This window comes from Prinia subflava, chromosome 8, assembly GCF_021018805.1.
Source record: "Prinia subflava isolate CZ2003 ecotype Zambia chromosome 8, Cam_Psub_1.2, whole genome shotgun sequence".
NCBI lineage: Eukaryota > Metazoa > Chordata > Aves > Passeriformes > Cisticolidae > Prinia > Prinia subflava.
In genome coordinates this window covers 31,469,272-31,487,136 of record NC_086254.1, presented here as the reverse complement: position 1 = coordinate 31,487,136, position 17,865 = coordinate 31,469,272, and the positions used below count along the sequence as shown (strand labels likewise).

The 17,865-nt window shown below is 48.9% G+C and overlaps 1 protein-coding gene across 4 annotated transcripts in view; it reads right to left on the bottom strand.

Annotated features, from left to right (window-relative positions):
• The window catches only part of ZHX3 (zinc fingers and homeoboxes 3), a 47,264-nt gene that overhangs the window by 5,423 nt on the left and 23,976 nt on the right, over positions 1–17,865 (bottom strand). For 2 of the 4 annotated variants that reach the window (XM_063404637.1, XM_063404640.1), the window contains one exon: positions 1,009–3,916. In XM_063404637.1, coding sequence (XP_063260707.1) covers positions 1,009–3,766 — 2,758 coding nt within the window. In that variant the 5' untranslated portion in view covers positions 3,767–3,916. Of the gene's footprint in view, positions 1–1,008; positions 3,917–5,301; positions 5,499–11,778; positions 12,010–17,865 lie in introns of those variants that run through there. The other 2 variants (XM_063404639.1, XM_063404636.1) reach the window with 2 other exon arrangements.

Below are 17,865 nucleotides of genomic sequence, written 5' to 3'. Positions count from 1 at the left end.
AGCCGTGCTCAGAGGGCACTAGCAGGGCCACAGCCACCTCCCCAGCACAAAAACTGGCCCCCACCAGTCCCCAAAGCCACCAATCCCCTGCAAAGCACACAGGATGTGCAGCAAAGGCAGGACCCATCCAAAACTATGCTCCACCTTCTCCAAACTAGATGGGAAGGGAAGCAATGAACTTCACTCAATTTTTAAAATTACTTTTTTAAGGCCTGCAGCCATGGCAGAGGTGTATGGGAAGCTCCAAAGCAAGGCAGTGGGACTGGAGAAGATCCCAGCTGGCCAGCAAGGAACTGCGAGCTTGGACCACCATGGGACAGGGCCAGCACTCAGCCATCCCCATCTGGTGGGAACCCTACCAGGCAGGAACAGCCCCCAGCTGCGCTGCAGAAAAGCCCACAAAGAGCTTGGAAACACCTCTCCCCTCCACCACACACATGCACACACAGACACACGCCTTCCAAAAGGGAGTTCTGGAGACTCCGTGTCCCCTTCTGCCTTTGCAGCCTCCACCTTCAACACTTGAGCCCTTCTCCATGCCAAACAAGGATGTTCACATCTGGAAAGCAGGCAACAGGAGACAGAAGAGCAGGCAGGGGTGTGTCTGCTGCTGGAGATCAGCCAGGGACATGGAAGGAACCAGTGGGGGGCACAGGACAACCAGCCAGGCGCCTTTCTTCCCAAATAAATACTGAAATCCATGGGCCATCTTCCCACAGGGCAAGTAAAATGACCAGACACTCCTAAAGTTTTACTCCAGCTTGAAACAAAGCCAGGATTTGGCTTCACAGTGGTGCCAGCACCCAACAACCAAGGCAGAAAAGGGCAGGCAGGCAGGCAGTGGCACTCGTGTCATCCTGCCAGACCCTCCTCACCCTCCTTCCTTCATGCCTTTCATTCACAGAGAGAGCTCCTCACCACTTCCTCAGTTCAACCTCAAACGCTCTTCAAAACAGGAGAGGCCCTCATACCACCCCGAGCCCTCCCGCGCCGGGGCAGGGGCCTTACCCAGCCCTGTGGCGGGCGGTGGGCCGGGGGCGTCGGGGGTCCCGGCGCTGCCCTCCCGGCCGCCCGGCTCCCACGCCTCGCTGCTCTCCGACGCCTCCGCGCCGGCTCCGCTCGGCCCTCTCCGGCTCCCGGCCGCCTCGGCGCCGGAGGCCCTGCCCTGCTCCTCGGCCTTCACCGCAAACCACACCTTGAGCTGCTGGGCGCCGAGGCGGGCGCGCTGGCACAGGCCGGGCACGTCCTCCTCCCGCAGCCCCTTGTGCTTCTCGTAGTAGTCCTCGAGCACCTCCCGGCCGGCGGGGCTGACCTCCACCAGCCCCGGGGGGAAGACCCCCCGCCGGTAGTTCTCATACCACTTCAGCTGCCCGTTCTTGTAGCCATAGCGGCTGTCCCCGAACCAGCGAATGACCTCGGCCCGCGGCAGGCCCGTCTGGGACACGATGGCGTCATACTCCTGGTTCGTGGGGCGCTGGGTCTGCACGAACATTTGCTTCAGCAGATGCCGCTGCTGGGCGGTTTTTTTGAAGTTCAGTTTGGTTTTGGGAGGGGTGGGCGGCCGGCTGGAGCTGCCGTCCCCCTTTTCATTTGCGCCGGTCCCCGGTACCTCGTTTTTGCCGTTGGACTCGGTCACTCGCAGGTTTTTCAGGTTGATTTTGATGGGACTCACCTTCCGCTCCGCCGAGTTGGGGTTGCTGCCGGAGGCGTCGACTGAGCCGTTTTCACTCGTGGCCCTCTGCTCATCCGAGGAGTCTTCCCCTTCCCCGCCACCATTCTCCGCCTCCTCCTCCTCCTGTTGAGCCACCTCCTCCACTTTCTTATTTTCCTCTGCCACCTTCTTCTTCCTCCTCTCCGAGAACCAGCTGTCGATCTCCCTCCGTGTCATCTTCGTTTCCCCCCTCAGGCGGTTCACCTCTTCCTCTGCAGGAAGAGGATTTTGGGCAAAACTGCTCTCCAGGGCCTTCAGCTGCTCTGGAGCTCTCTCCTTGTACTTGGTTGGGGTGAAGTCGGGCGCCTGGTGCCACGACTGTCGCCGTGGTGGGTGGGGAGGAGCCGGCGTGGCTGCCACCGCTGCGGGGCTCAGCTCAGCTCCTCTGGGTGGGACGTCAAAGGTGATTTCGGGCAGGGAATCAAGAGCACTGTCTCCAGGGAAGACGGCCCGGCCGCCTCTCACGTTCCTGTAGTGGTACCTCCTGTCGCTGAACCATTTTCGGATCTCCTTGGTGGACAGGCCCGTGATCTTTGTCAGCCGCTCGACTTCAGCCTGGCCAGGGAACTGGTTTCTGCAGAAGCTGCCTTTGAGGGCTGAGAGCTGCTCGTGGGACTTCTTGTTTTTGTAGACGTTGGGATCCAGGAAGGTCTGTGAGGAGATGGCAGGGCAGGCAGTGAGCAGGGACTGGGCGCTGTTGACCACCTTGACCCCCGATGTGTTGCTGGAGCTCACGGTGCTGTGCTGCGCCGGCTGCGGCTTGGGGACAGAAGTCACTGCCAAGGTGAAGGAGGAGCTGGTGCCCTTCAACCCGTTTGCCATGATGGGCTGCGTGACCAGCAGCCCCCCTGTCCCCTCTGGCTGCCCCACCACGTGGCCTGGTAAGGTTGCCTGGATAAGATGGGGAACAGTCCCAGGATTTGCAACCAAGGGTGTGTTCAACACTGTAATGGTGGGTTGTGGCACAGACTGAATAACAGTGTTGAACATCTTCTTCCTGGCATCTTCGATCTCCTCTGGTGACCAGCTGATGCCCTGCTTCAGCCTCTGGGCAGTGAACCAGATCTTCAGCTGCTCTTCTGGGTACTTGGTCACCACAGTCAAGTAGCAGAGCTCAGCTTTGGTGGGGTAGGGGAACTTGTTGAAAGAGTTTTTCAGGAAGCTGTTGGAGTCCATGGCGGCATTGTATGTGGGAATGCTGCTCAGTGGGATCATCACCTTGGGAAGGGACTTGGATGTAGGGAGCTGCTGATGCAATGGGGGCTGCTGCTGCTGCAGCGACACAAGCTGTGCAACACCCGCCTGCAGAACAGGCACGTTTCCTATGATGGAGCCATTCACTATGTGGGATGACTTCGTCGAACTTGCAGTGGGCTGGCTGACTGGCACAGACCCATTCAGGAATGAATGCTCTCCATCCTTCACCTCAGACTCACTGCCCAACTGACTTGACACGTTCTCCTTCAGCGTGTGGATTTTTTTGGCCTCAGGTTTACCCTTCATTATCTTCATGATAGGGGTTTTGGTAATGATAATTTCAGACTGGCCGTCTGCCCCTTCCTCGGGGGCCTCTCCCGGCAGGTCATGGCTGCTGGTGGCCTCACAGAGACTTTGCTCCACGGTTGTGCGGCTGTCCTGCTTCACCAGCCTCCAGACAAAGCCGGCCTCGCCGGAGTGCGACTCGGCGTTGTGGTGCGACAGCCCCTCGTGGCTGTTGGCCAGGAAGCCGCACCCCACACAGGCGAACGCGGGGTCTTTGCTGAAGTCCGAGTGCTCAGAGTCCAGGTGCCCGAAGAACTGGTGAAGGTCTTGAGAGCCGAAGTCACAAGGCTTGCAGGTGTAGGTGTCACCGTCGGCAATGCCGCGGTGCCCGTTGGACAGAGTTCCATTGTTACTGCTGCTGGCCCCAGCATCGCTCGCTGCTGGTCCTTCTGCAGGAGCCTCTGCTTGTGCTCCCTCATGGTCATCCTCTCCAGTATCCTGTTCTGTCTCCTGAAGCACCAGTGTTTTTACTGGTATCATGCAGGGAGTTGTGGATTTCCTTTTGCTAGCCATTGCTGCAGTTGATCCAGAGGATTATTTTTCTTTCATTTAAATTGAATTCAAATTTAGAAAGCGCTATTGCAAGTGCTCCGTGGTCCGGATTCCAGCAAACTCATGATGTCCCAAGGAGTTGTTGACAAATGTTCATATTTGCCACTGAACCTGAGGATAAGGAGAGGGAGGACGGGTTAGTTCCCTTGGTATTGGACAAAGCAAAACTGCTCTTGTATTCAACTGCTTCACTCAATAAATAATTTTTCTTCTTTCATTGGAAAAATCTAACTTGACATTGGATTTACTGTATTTTCACACCTAAACCTGTGAACTATCTGTTTCAAACCAAACACACAAACATGCCACTTTTACAGCCCACATCAAATTCTCACTTAAGGAGGAAAATCACTGAATTTTCCCCTCATTCTGGCCTGCCAAGACCCGTCCTTGGTGTTCCAGCAGGGAGAGCAGTGCCTGGGCTCCCTGTGTGCCCAGGTTCCAGCTCAGCCTCATGCAGGAGGTGCCACCAGGCAGGGTCACCTGGGAAAGCTGCCTGCTTTCCATCACAAAAAAAAACCCAGTATGAAAAATCCACATATTCCCCACAGAACATTTCAATTTCTTCAAAATCAGTATTTTCCATCCATCCCGTTGGGAAGTTTCTTGCCAGCTCAGAGCACTGTGTCTGTGCCAAGAATCTCTGCAGACACCCAGAGCTGCTGCAAAGAGTGAGGAGGCTGCAGCATTTTAGCCCTTCTTGCTCAGCAAGCCTGCAAAGCATTTGGGAGATGCCCTTCCCATCCTGTGTACTCTTCATTACTGTTCCAACAGCATCTGTGAGTCCTTGTCTGGAGCTGCAAGAGAAGGTAAAGGCCCCAGAGCTCAAGAGCAGCATCACAATGTTCCTGGCTCCCAGCCTTCCCTCCCACCACCTCTGCAGCTTTTGGCAGTCACACCACCCAATGCACTGGGGTATTCCCCAGCAAAGTGTAATTTCTCATCAGTGCAAGCCCATCTCGCTGGGCTTGGGCTAACCAGAGATTTGTTACATTTAAAACCAAAACCCGAACAAAAATAAGCAAAACCCAACCAACCAACCGACAATAACTTTTTCCTTTATTTTTTTTTTCCTCCTCTGAAGCTAAAGCAGACCCTGAAGTACTGCAGCCCATGGAAGGCCAGGGCTGGCTGAGGCATTAGCCATAACCTTATTCCTGGTCTGATGGAGCTTTCCCACTTGCACAGCAAATGCTCTGTCCCTGAGATCATGACCCCAGGACAGAAAAGCTGCTGTAGCTGGCACCAGGAGTTATCTGCCTGGTGACACCCCTCTGTCAACCTTTTCTACAGCAACTCTGCTTTTTTTCTCTCTTCAACAGAGGGATAAAATGGTATTTTTCCAGACTGCAAGGTCACTTGGAAGCATATGGACACACTGATTCATATTACAAAGACTCTGTGCCAGATTTCCCTGAGATTTACAGTAACAGCAACTGAGCTTTATAAAAACACTCGTAAAAACTTGAACTTAAAAAAAAAAAAAAAAGACTTACCATCCTATGAGATGACTCACAGAGGTAATTCCTATCAGTTACAGCAGTTGTGCACCAGCAGCTTTCTCAGATCAGATATTTGGAGCTGATCTCATGCACTGAGAAATGCAGATCAGGCAAACGGCTTGGTGGTGCTTATGCAATACCTCCTGTGCTTAGTTTTGCTGGTAGTTTTTAGAGCAGAGGAATGAAAGATCCTCATAAAGAAAAAAAAAAAAGGAAAAACAAAATTCAAATGGAAGAAAGTTCAATTTCAAATGACCTCCCTAACTTTATTAGATTTTTTTAAAAAAGCTTGTTCTGAAAGCTGACATCATTTTTTCCAAACGGGAGAGCCTGGATGGCTGGCTCTGGCCTCAGCAACTCTCAGGCACCGTTTGAAAGACTGACGGGAAAACGTAACTTCCCGTTAATGTGGGCTGATCTGAGATTACAAAACAGTCCTGTAAATAGTGTTAGTCATCACTGAACTTGGCATCAGAAAAGACTGCTTGCTATGCTAAGGCATGGTGAAGAGCTAGAAGTTATAACTTAAAAAAAAAAAAATCTATAAATAAAGCAGGTATTAAAGCTGTGAGCTGGATTTAGATGGTGTGGATTGCACACCTCAATACCTGCTTTATGCCACTCTCATCCCACCTTCTGGTGGTTAGTCCTGCCCTCTGCAGAGGGCCAGAAAGTTATTCATTAGCATTAGCAAGTGGAATATTTGGATGATTATGAATGGGCTGTGCTATTCAGAGGGGAAGAGCATCCATTTGACACCAATCCCGAGATCCTCATTTTTGATGCTAAGTTAAATATTACACAGTCTAGCAGGCTGCGATGACCTTTCCAAGTCGAGTCAATTAGGGAAAAAGCAGTAGAATCAGCCTGAAGGCTACAAAATACAGCTTTAAAGGCTTGACAGGAGATTCATGTCAGAAAATGGTAAATGGGAATGGTAAAAGGGAATACTTATTTCATTTTATCCTGAAGCTTTAACACAGGGAGAAGCTGCTGGGCTCTCTGTAAGCTTTTTCTTTCCAGCAGACTCCAGAGTCTCCATTACTGAGACAGCTCCAGATCTAACCCAGTGTTTATGGAGTCCCCAGATATCAAAAAGATGATTTTTATCTGTCAACAGAGTAAATTTGATACAAAGCAACGGCAACACACAAAGACCCCCATTGTGCCACATTAACAAAGTGCCTCTCCCGAGCACTCCATCGCTATTATTTTGGGTAAATGTGAATGGTCTGACCCACCTACAGAGAACCTAAAAGCTCTGCATTTCATTTACCAGCACATTTGCATCAAATTCTGTGCTCTCTCCAACAACTTTCCTTAAAAATGCAATCAAAGCAGCCCCAGCCAGCACAGCTCTCCTGCGGGGCTCCAATATTAATGCCACCTGAGAACACAGATTGCAAATTTTAGCTGGAAGTGAATCACAGTGGCAATTTACTGGGGGGGAAAAAATTAATCAAGTGCACTGTTTGTCCATTTCATTTCCATGGAACACTTGCATAACCACATGTTGGGAGCATGTTTTATTCACTGCTCACCTTCTGGAATGCACTTAATACTTTAATATGCCACTAATATATAAGAGAATGGATAATTCACTGATTTCTCCTCATTAAAGTATGTGTTCTAATGGATAGGGTAAATTAATGGCAGAAAAAATAATCAATTGGAAAAGATTTTTGCAACTGATCTCAGTGTATATATCACCACTGCAGATGCTTCAGACCCATTTGCACAGCCATGAGTGAAGAACTCTATTTCCTATGTATTACTTTATGATTAACTGGAACAAAGAGACAAAGCTGAATGGAAGAGCTATTTGGAGCCAAGAAGACAAAGTTATTCTACTTAAATTCGTGGTTCCTTTAATTTATACCTGCGAATTTCATAGTAAGGTAGCAGAGTAAGCAGGCCAAATGTTCAGTCACCTAAACCATCCCTGCTGCTGCAAATTTGAGGGAAAACTGACTTAGAGCAGAGCAAAACCAATTTTTTCCCAGTGATGCTCACAGAAACCAAGGCTGGAGGGAAAGGTGGCAGTTCCAGGTACAAAACCAACCCTCTGCAGAGCAGCTTTGCCTCCGCTGAGGGAAACAATGCCCAAACCAGTCACAGTGAGCTCTGCAATAGTAGAAAATTTACTTCTGCAGAGATTAACAAAGGGCGGTTTCGAAATCTGCACTGCTGAGTATGAACTTTCAGCTTTTTCCAGCTTGGCTGGATGTAACTGGTTTGGTTTTAAATGTTTCACTGAATTAACGAGTTAGGTTGTTAATACAAAACATTCACTGCGCGCTGTGCCAAGGTCCCCAGTTAGAAGATTAATTTTTTATGACCTTTTGCAAACCTCGCCTAGAAACAGCAACCAGAAAACCCACCAGGCAGCAGCACCAGCCAGGACACAGCAGCTCCAGTGCCACTGCCCAGGCATGGGAATACAGGGACAGCTGCCCTCCCCTGCCCCCAGCCCTGCCAGCTCCTGGGTGCCAACGCTGACACCAGGGACAAAGCTCCATGGGGACACAAAGGATGGCTGCGTGCTCTGTGGGCTCTGCTGCTCTGCTGAAGAGGGAATGCGCCGTTAAAAATAAAATGGAATTAATAAGAAAATTAGATTTTTAAAAATCAGCACCAAAATAGAAGTAAAATAACAGTTTTCTCAACACTTCCAGTTCCTGCTAGGCAGGCAGACATGCTCCCCAGGTCAGAGACGACGTTAATGTTTCTGTCTCTTATGGAGCCAAGCACAATATTGGCACTTTAAATAAAAGCGGTTTGTTTTTAAGTTGAAGCTCTGCAGGTCCCAGCTGATAGCATCATATGAGGGGGGAAAGAGGAAGAAATCAAAGGAGGAAAAGATTTGATGTTTTTGGGTTTTTGTCTCTCCCCTTCAGGCTCTCCCTCCAGCCAGGGTCAGAAGATGCACTGCTGTCTTTGGGAGTTCCAGATGACTTCCCAATCACACCTGTAATTAGCCAGGCCATTAAATAAATGATCTCTGTGGCCAGCACCCTCAACCCAAACTTGAGGGCTGAGCCCCCTTGCCCTTCCCACCCCCACAAACACCCCACTGTGTTTGACAGCAGGACCCCCAGCATGCCAGGCACCCACTTTGCCCTGTCAGCACTGGCAGCCGGCTCAGTAGCCTGGGACTGGGTGCATTTACCATGGTGCTATGGAAGGGAGGATAAAAAGGTCCAGGTATTTGAGGTACAGGCCCATGGCTACCCTGTTGCTAGCCAGGGCAGTCCTGGTATTGTTCCTCTTCATCTGGGCATTAACATTCATTCTGCTTTTGCAGTCCATTCATGAGAAGTCATGAAGTAGTTTCACCAGTTTGAATTATTTATTGCTAAAATAATTGCCCAGTGGGGCTACTGCTAATCCATCCCAGGGACCCACTGTGTGGATGGACATCTCAGCAAAGACCTCTCCAGGCCACATCCCTGGCATTTGATACGGACAGACACAGCCAGCAGGGACAGATCCCCTCTCCAGAGAAATTTCCAAGGTGTGGGTGGCACCCCTCTGCCACCTGTGCCAGCATGGCTCTGTGAAGGAGAAAGGGCAGGATTTGGCAGGGTTGAGCTCCCCTGTTCCTGCTCTGCTGTTGTGCATCCCAGCTAGCTGGAGCCCAGCATCCTCCCTGAGTAACTCTGCAAAGGCTGCAGCTGGGAGGAAGTCACAAGATGGGAACATCTCCAGCAGCCTAAAAATGCCAGCAGCAGAGCATCGCCCTGGCTTCTGGCACAGCTCCCCATGCCATGCCCTTGCACCTGGAGATAGCTTCTGCCACCCAAAGCCTGGTTCATAATCCAGACCAAGGTCGTGACACACTTAATTCTTTTGGGATTTGACCCCATTCAGGACTGCAAGTTCATCAATGAGCAGTTAGTGAGATTTGCCCCTCCAGAGCAGATTGGTACCACACTAACTCTGCAGGCACCCAAACCTCAGGTGATCTTAACATGAACAAGCAGAGCCAGCTTGAATGAACCAGCAATACAATAACCACAGCCCCGGAGAGGCCACGCAGGCAAGAAAGGCTCTTCACATCTTATTATTTAACGCTGCACGAATGTACAAACACACGCACAAACTTCAGCAGTTTTGAGCTTCAAGCAGCCTCACAGTCAACGTTTGTACTAAGGAACAATTTCCCTTTATGCCAGTTGGTCAGGGTGCTTTGTAGCTTAAGCCTGGCTTTGAAACCGCGGGTACAGTCTAAATGCAGTGGGAGCCGGTTGACCGAACAATCGTATTCATTCTCCATTCCTTGGCAGGCCTAGAGCAGAAAAGAGTCTTTTCCATTTAGACCAGTTAAACAGAACTATTCATTAAAATTTCACTCTTCTCCGAACTGCTGGACTTCTCCATTTAAAACCTGCCTTTAGGAGAAGCCCTCTCTCCTCTGCCCCACAGTGCTCCTCATCGCCCTGTCTCAAGTAGTCACCCATTTCTGAGCTGTGTTTGGATCGCTCTTGTGCTGTAACAGCAGCACCTCTCCTGTGTGTTGGTATCTGGGCAGAGGCTGTCTCAGCACTCAGGGACTAAAGGCAATTATCTCTGCTTTTTTCTTTTTTTTTTTTTCTTCCCCAGACAAGCACAAAACAGAGCAAGATGGAAGGTTAGAAAGAGCCGGCTGAAACAGAACACGATTAGAGTATAAAAATAGGTCACTGGGATAATATAACCTTTAGACTATTGGCAATGTGCCCCCCTTAGAGACAAGCCTGTGTGCTATATTTCAGGAGAATGTGAAGAATAAAAAACAACCACCACGACACACATCAAAACAAAACCACTGATCATCCCTCGGAGCTTTGCGTGCTTCTGTTTGAACATCACTGACATTAATTCTCTCCTTTTCCTCTACCCTCATCCATTTGATTGAGCACAAAATAAATGTTATGTAATCACACCATTAACATCTTCCAAAAATGTAATAATCTCTTTTGGCACAGAGGCTTCATTACAGATTTGCTCTGCATTGCACTACCTTAGCAGGGTTCACAGTTCCAGCATCCAGGGACCCACCTCCATAGCTTCAATCCTCAGATTTTGTCCATGCTGCAAAACATTCCCAGCATTTCCCCAAAGCAAAAGGCCCAGTAGACAGATAATTACATCTCAACAGAGCCAGCTCTGAGGTTAGCACTACCAGCAGAGGACACCAAATAGTATTAATGGAGCTTCAAGAAGTCCCTCAGCTCATCAGTATGTGGGTGTCCCATCCCCTCAGCTGGTGACTGCCAGCAGGTTGGTTTGTGCCTGAACAGGACAGCATGACCGTGCTTGTAGACACACTGGAGTTCCCATTCCAGCCCCTTGTGCTTTCTCTAGGGTATTTTGTCTTTGCTTGCATTGTCAGGGCTTTGCTTATGATTTCATCTGAAACACAGGCACCTCCAACAGCCCCTCACACATCACTTATGTCCTGCCACACCACCTTCAGATGTGCCACGTGCCTTGTGATGCCACCCTTCGAGCTCATTGCCAAGCATCACCATTTCCCCAGGGCAAGCCATCTTTGGCAGATGCAGCCCTTCAGAATGTAGGTGAAGATAAGTAAGTTGCACCTAAAATACACTTCTTTGTGGTTTTGTTATCTGAAATTCCTAAACTGGCTCCAAGACAAAAATCTACTGGGGAGCTCAGAGCAATGAATAAGTACCACAGGTAGATCTTTGTCCACATCAAATTTCCAACAAGGATATTTGAGACTTTAAAATTTAAATTAGAAGGGAATGCTTGGCTGAGCTGGTGAGGAGCTCACAGGTGTGAGCACCCAATGGCAACAGAGCATCCACAGTGCCACAGCCCCACTGTGCTCTCAGTGCTGCTGCAGCCTGCCCCTCCCCAAGGAATCATCCTGGGGAAGCCTTGGAGCCCACCTTTCTGATGAACCCCTGCTCACAACCCCACTGGAGGCTTGCACATCACCTCCACACGGGTGACCTCAATCGAGGGACCATCACCCCAAACTGGGGAACCACAGCTCTAGTGCCAGCACAACATTTACTCTTAAAAGAAAACCAGTGTCAGCTTTCATACCAGCACCAGAATGATCCCACTGCAGACACAAACCCAAAAGCCTGTCACACAGGTTTCTCACCGAGCATCCAAGTCCCCTGTGGACTGAAGAACCGCTTGCTGAAGCCAGGCTGATCACCAGCTACCGAGCAGCCGCATAAGGGACAGACCAGCAGCAATTCCAGGGAAGTAAAGAGTGCCCAGAGCTTTAAAACAAGATGCGGGTGGGAAGGACTAAACCAAGCAACTAAACAGTACCAGAGGCACTGGAGCTGATCATCTGCAGCACAGCCTGATGACTACAAGCCCTGCAGCCCCTTCCCTTCTCAGCTGAGCATTTTTGGATTACTTCATCCCCTGTGCCCTTCTGCAATATGCAACTTTGAGAGCCATGTTACGCCCTGGCTCAGCCTCAGCTCCCATTCCTCCACTTACAGTCGCTGTAACCAAAAAGAAAACTGCAAAATACTTTGTCTGAAAGCAAAGAAGCAGGGTTTGGCAGGTTGGGATCGTGGATTATTTTTTTCCATGCCCATGGATTCTGCTTCAGAGTCGTCCTTTCAGACCTTGCGCGCAGCCGATGGCTTTTGCAGCTTATTGAGCCCGCTGGTTTATGGCAATGTTTTTCTGCTCACTGAACTGGCTCATTCTTTCAGCAGAACAAACTGTTCCACGTTGAGGCAGGAGTTGGCTGTGTTTTAACAAAGGATTTTTCCCTTCTGACAGTGTTTTGCAAAAGACCCAAAAAAAGGAGTTTGGAGCCAAGTTACAAAAGGTCAGGAGAGGCGAGTCAAGCACTGGGTGTAGTTCCTGTATGTCACAGCCAGACAAGGAAATGGGTGGGGAGAAGAGGAATGGCACTTCGAGCTGCAATAATACGCATAAAGTGATATTAATGAGGAATGGACTTTTAAATGAGGATGACAAGTATGCAGGCACTACAATTTTTGCTGTACAACAGCAGGCTTGTTAGGTAGGCTGGGGCCTCTGCAATCATTTATCCATGTGAAGCATGCATTTGAGAGAGTTCAAGTAGCACTAGGAGTGAGAAAAAGGCAGTCTTATTTGCTTCCCCTCCCCAAGCTGATTTCAAGGAGCTACCACACTCTCATCTCCCGTCAGCCAAATGAATATTCAAAAGGCTTTTGCCAAGCCAAGCCAGTCAATCAGGGAAACAATGCTGCAGGGAAAAAAACATTGGGCTGAGAGACCTGTGTGAGACAGGCACCTTGTCCCCCACCACGGCTCTGCTTCAGCATCCAAACCTTTCATGTGGTGCACAGTGCACCTGCCAGGTCTGCTGTTCTGCCTGCTCCATCCCCTGCCTCCCCACAGGACAGCACGGCTCCAGCAGAGCTTCTGGATGGAGGATGAGCATCCCGAGCCAGAGGGCTGTGAGTGGGGAAAGACCCCAGGACTGTGGTCCCAGCAACACAGCCCTCCTGAGGGAGCTGGTGATAGCTCTTCCCTCTCTGCTGCTACAGGCTGGGACCACAAATGTTTTCTCCATGGGATGAGCAGGTTCCTGGTGAGTCCCCTCTCCCTGCTCAGCAGCAGCATTGGTAGGAATGGGGCCTTTCTGCTCTGTGCACTGTACATGGACAAGCCAGGATGGACAACTCCAGCCTTGCAGATGTTGGGAAGAGGGAGCCAAGGGGCTCTGCAGCAGTTGACAGTATGTCATGCCTAATACTCAAGCTTTTCCAGGCCTCAGAGGATCCCTGAATAGAAAGAAACCACCCACCACTGGAACACAGCCACTTTTGTGGCTGGAAGGGGCAGATGTTCAACCCCATACAACAATGCAACACAACAGTGGAGGCTGTAAGTGAAGAATGCTGCATCCACTTAAAACTGAAGAGGGAAACTGGGGTCACTATCTAATTCTAGAACTACCATTTGGTCCTGATGCTTAAAGTTCACATACCTACTCTGCAAGAGTGGCACGGGTTTTCTTCCATTGCCTTAAATAGGCAATATCCCAGACTAAAGCACTGAACCACACGGACTTCAGAAGCATATGGTCAGACTGGCAAGTGCTCAGCTCCTTCAGCTGGAACACCACTTCCCAAATAAGTTCAGTTCCTTTTTAGCACCTACATAAGTGACAGACTTCCAGAAGTCCCAATTGGACTGCTCAGGACAGCTCTGCTGGCATAGAGAAGGGCAGACCATTAAGAGAGCTCAGTGTCTCTGACAGCCAAACCCTTTGCTGAGATGAGCCTGGGGAGAAACTGAGTTTCAGAAATCCTGCTCACCACAGCCAGCATTAAATCCTTCACCACTCAGTTGCCAAGAAGAGCCTGGCATGGAGAACAACACCATCCCTACCACCACACCCTCATAAACTGACCTCTAGGAGTTCCCATGGGACAACCTTCTCCCTTTCTCTGAAATACCATGTCTTTTAGGATTGATAGCAAGAGAAAAAAAATGGATTTGGGACTTGATTTGAAATCTCCCTGGGCAAAATCTGGGCATCTGGATCACACACCTGCCAGCCAGATGCAATCTTGGTCATTTGCTCCCTGGTTAGAAACTGTATTTGTTGAAAACCATTTGTCAAGACACTCTGGACAGAACTCAGAGACACAGAACAAAGTTCAAGGGTTATTTGTGATATGAACCGTGCCAGTCAGGACTCTCCTCTTCCTCCAGCTGTTTAGTGACACTTGGAACAGATTTGCCTTAGTGGAGAGTCAATTATTTTTTAGTTGAAAACTTACCATCCTCTAGATCAGCTGTGAGCTGAAAGCATCCCAGTTATTTTCTGCTGGAAGCTAAAGGAATTTCCTTACTCTCAGAAGACAGACATTTAAAGTTAGTTTCAAGTTCAGTTGTGATAAAAAAATCACATTCTCCTCCCTTCCCTCTCTTGTTTTGGGTGGTTTTTTGTTTGGTTGTGTTTTTTTGGAGGGGGGGATTGGTTGGGGTTTTTTTTGTTTGTTTTGTTGTTCTTGTTGTTGTTTGTTTTTTAAATCATGCCTGCTAGTCCAACCAGCCTTTTTCTTAGCTGGTCTTTGCAACTCCTCATTTTAAAACTCATTTACAAAGATGCAGGGGAACTACAGACATCCTCTGAGAAAAACAGAAAAGCAGCAAAGCCAGATCGCTGATTTCAGAGCTTTTCCTTTGACACTTGATTCCCTGAGAACCTCATTAAAAAGAAACAAACCACCACGTATTTAGGGTTTTTTCCACTTCTATGAAGAGCAAAATCTTGGGAACTGGGATGGGGGCTCAGGACTTCAGCTCTCTGCCGACAACCAAGATGAGCCCACCCCACTTACCCTGACCAAAAGCTGGGGATGCAAACAGCTCCCAGCAGACTGAGGAGGAGGACAAAAGGTGTTTTAAATTGATATTACAGTGCAGCTAAAAGTTTTGGTCTGAGTCCTGCAAGCCTGAATTCATACTGATGTACTTTGTACCTCATGGATCACAAGGCCTCGACACAAAGAGATTCTTTTTAAAAATTCAGGCGTGCTGGGAGAATTGCCTCCTTGCCATGTTTTAGTGAGTCTGCCCATGAACTGCCAGCAATTACTGAGCTTCTACTCTGTATTCAAAGCTCTCTATAATGGAGTTTATTATTTTTAAGCCTTTCAGACATCAATGTAGCAAACTTAACAGAGCTATTTGGAAGATTAAGACACAAACACCACCATATTATTCAATTTAGCTCCAACACTGAGCACTTATTTCTGTAAAGAATCACAGCTAATATATTGCCAACTGCCAGCAGAGACAAACACTTAAAGCTTTAAGTCACACTACAGCACGGTCTTATAAATCAAATTTAAGATACAAGAAGAAGGAAATTACTATCATTATGCAAGTACAGCCCAATTACCACCAACTGATAGCAAACCTATCTTCAGGTCATGGCCACAAGCTTCAAAAATCCTCATTTTCTGTGCATGCAGCCAGGTGTGAACCTACTAGTACATCTCCAACCTGTATTAGATGACTTTTCTAAGTATTTTAGACGTTCAAGTGCAAAGAGACTTTGTTAGCACCTCCCCACCCCAGTTCACAGTGGGGAGTTCACTAACAGCTGCTCTATTTGCCAAATCAGACCTGCAGACAGGTGACAAAGGGGAGTGATGAGAGAAAACAAAAAAAGGATTTGTGCCTGTTTTCTATCATTACAGTGCTCACAGGAGAGCTGACTGCTGCATTTTGCCCTCCTGAAACCATCCCACCCTTCACAAACAATTGCATGAACTTAGGTTAGACTAGGTGCAGGAGTAGCAGAGGGGAACAACATCCTTCATGGAAATGAGGAAATGAAATTAAATAAGAATCAATTAAAAAAAAATCAGTTTGCCATACAAAGACTGTCATTTCCTTAGAGCTGACTCTAACCTGAAGCTTTTGGAGAAAATCCATCTGTTGCAAATTTAAAATTCCCCAGCCCTTCAAATGAACATGGAAAAGTTCTCATTGCAAAGTGTCCCATGAACACCAGAAATATTTCTGGTTTACACTAAAGACATCATAGACTGTGTTATAACTTCAGCCAGACAGAAATCAAGAATCTCTCCCATCTTTTCAGAAAAAAATGAAGGGTCGTCTCATTACACCAGTTAAAAACATTCATTATCCTCATTAGGGTAAAGGGCACAGCAACATTATTAACTCTGTTTCACAGCACTAAGAAAACAGCAGGATAAAGTAAACTGCAGGAGTCAGCACAGGGGACAGTAAGGTAAAAATGCCCATGCAGTGTCAGCAGGCAGCCTGCAAACACAGGAATGGGGATGACTGCCCCGTAATGCCACGATGGAGCATTTCATTCCTAGGCCAGCAGCCCAAATCACAGTCAGGTTAGGAGAACATCCAGGCACCTGCCCTCTTCTTTGGGCTAGGAGGGAACAGAGTTGGGAGCATCTTCGTGATACTGCACCAAAGAGACAGCGTGTCACACTGGATAAGGCTCAGGACAGCAGAACTCGCTCCATGCACACACCCATAATCACCCCCAGCAGGGGATTTAGGGAATAGATACCTCCCAGATTTAGGGAATAGATGCCTCCCATGCCAGGGCAGCTGGGGGACAGCACTCACACTGCAGGACTCATCCCTGATCCCCAGCAGACAGGGCAGCTCTGCAGAGAAACCCCACAGGAGCAACACCCTTGTGATCAGTTCAAGCCATCAAACTGAGCTGCTTCCCAAAGGGCCAGAGCAGCAGAGCAGCAGGGCTCCTCCAGGGAGCTCTCCATGGGTTATTGCTGTAACACTGCACACACCTTCCAGGGATGGCTGGAAAGTGGCTGGCAGCACTGTCCAAAGCACTGCAGAGCTGCGCTGCCACTGCCTCTGGGGTTCTTCTGGGCCATCTGCTTTCACATACAAAGCAATCAGCAACCAAAGGGGCAACACACAAAATCCATGGCCAGCTGCTCCTATCTGTACCCCTCATCCTCTCCACCCTTCTAAAATTCAGCACAAGTCTCATCATCACCTACAGGTGCTGGTGAGTGCTGAGAAGCTGCAGGAGACACCCTCACTGTTGAAATGACTCAAGCTGCCATCCTGGGCAAGGTCCCAAAGGATGGCAGCTCCCTGTCTGTGGGATGTGCAGGTTACTCTGCCATCCCCCAGAGTACATCAGTGTCCTGAAACCATTCACTGGGGTTCAGCTCCATTAGGAAACTGCTGCCAGCCTCCTCCTTGTTGCCTGGCATCTTCCCCACATCCCTCCCTTCCTTGGTCAGTAGTTATTTCCATGGCATTTTAGAATTTCCCAAGAGACATGTGCAAAGCCTCTCCAACAGACACCCCCAAAGACTTTCAGAAGTCACACATTCATGTGATCTTCCACACACACCAGTCTGGAGCTCACCCTCCTCCACACACAAAGTGGCTTGAACAACTAAAAGTCTCACAACTTGGGGGAAAATCCACAGCCTTAAATGTTTGTTGGCCCAGCAGGAAGATCACACAAACCACAAAAGGGAAAAACTAGAGGGTTGGACAGCAGAAGTACTTAATGATACCACATCCTGTACATTGAGAATTCAATTTCTCCCCTTTCACTAGTGTCAGGAGCTCTGTTCAAGACAGTTTTACTCCTAGTTACAGGCAGAGTCTGAGGGAACAGCCAGACCCACCTGTAGCCTGAGATTTACAATCCCTGGTCTAGGAGCAGCCCCAGGCTGTTGCTGTGCCCTGGAGGCCACATGCTGCCAGCTGTCCACACTTGCAGCATCCCACCCAGCAGGACAATCAGTAACTCAGGACTCCTTGAAGGAGAAGGGGCTTGGGGTTTTGGCTCTTGGGAAGAGAAAAATGGAAATTAAAGCAGAACTTCTGTCCAAAATGGATGGATTCTTTCAGCTGCTGGGCCATGCCTCTTGCACAGGTGATAGAAATTTCATATGATATATTCACACCAAAGATGAAAGAGTGGCCACAATTCACACTGCTGGTTCTCAACAGCCTGCACAAGCCACTGAACCAGCTGTGTGACCAGAGGGAAATATAGATAACAGTATTTTTAATATTTCTTAATGG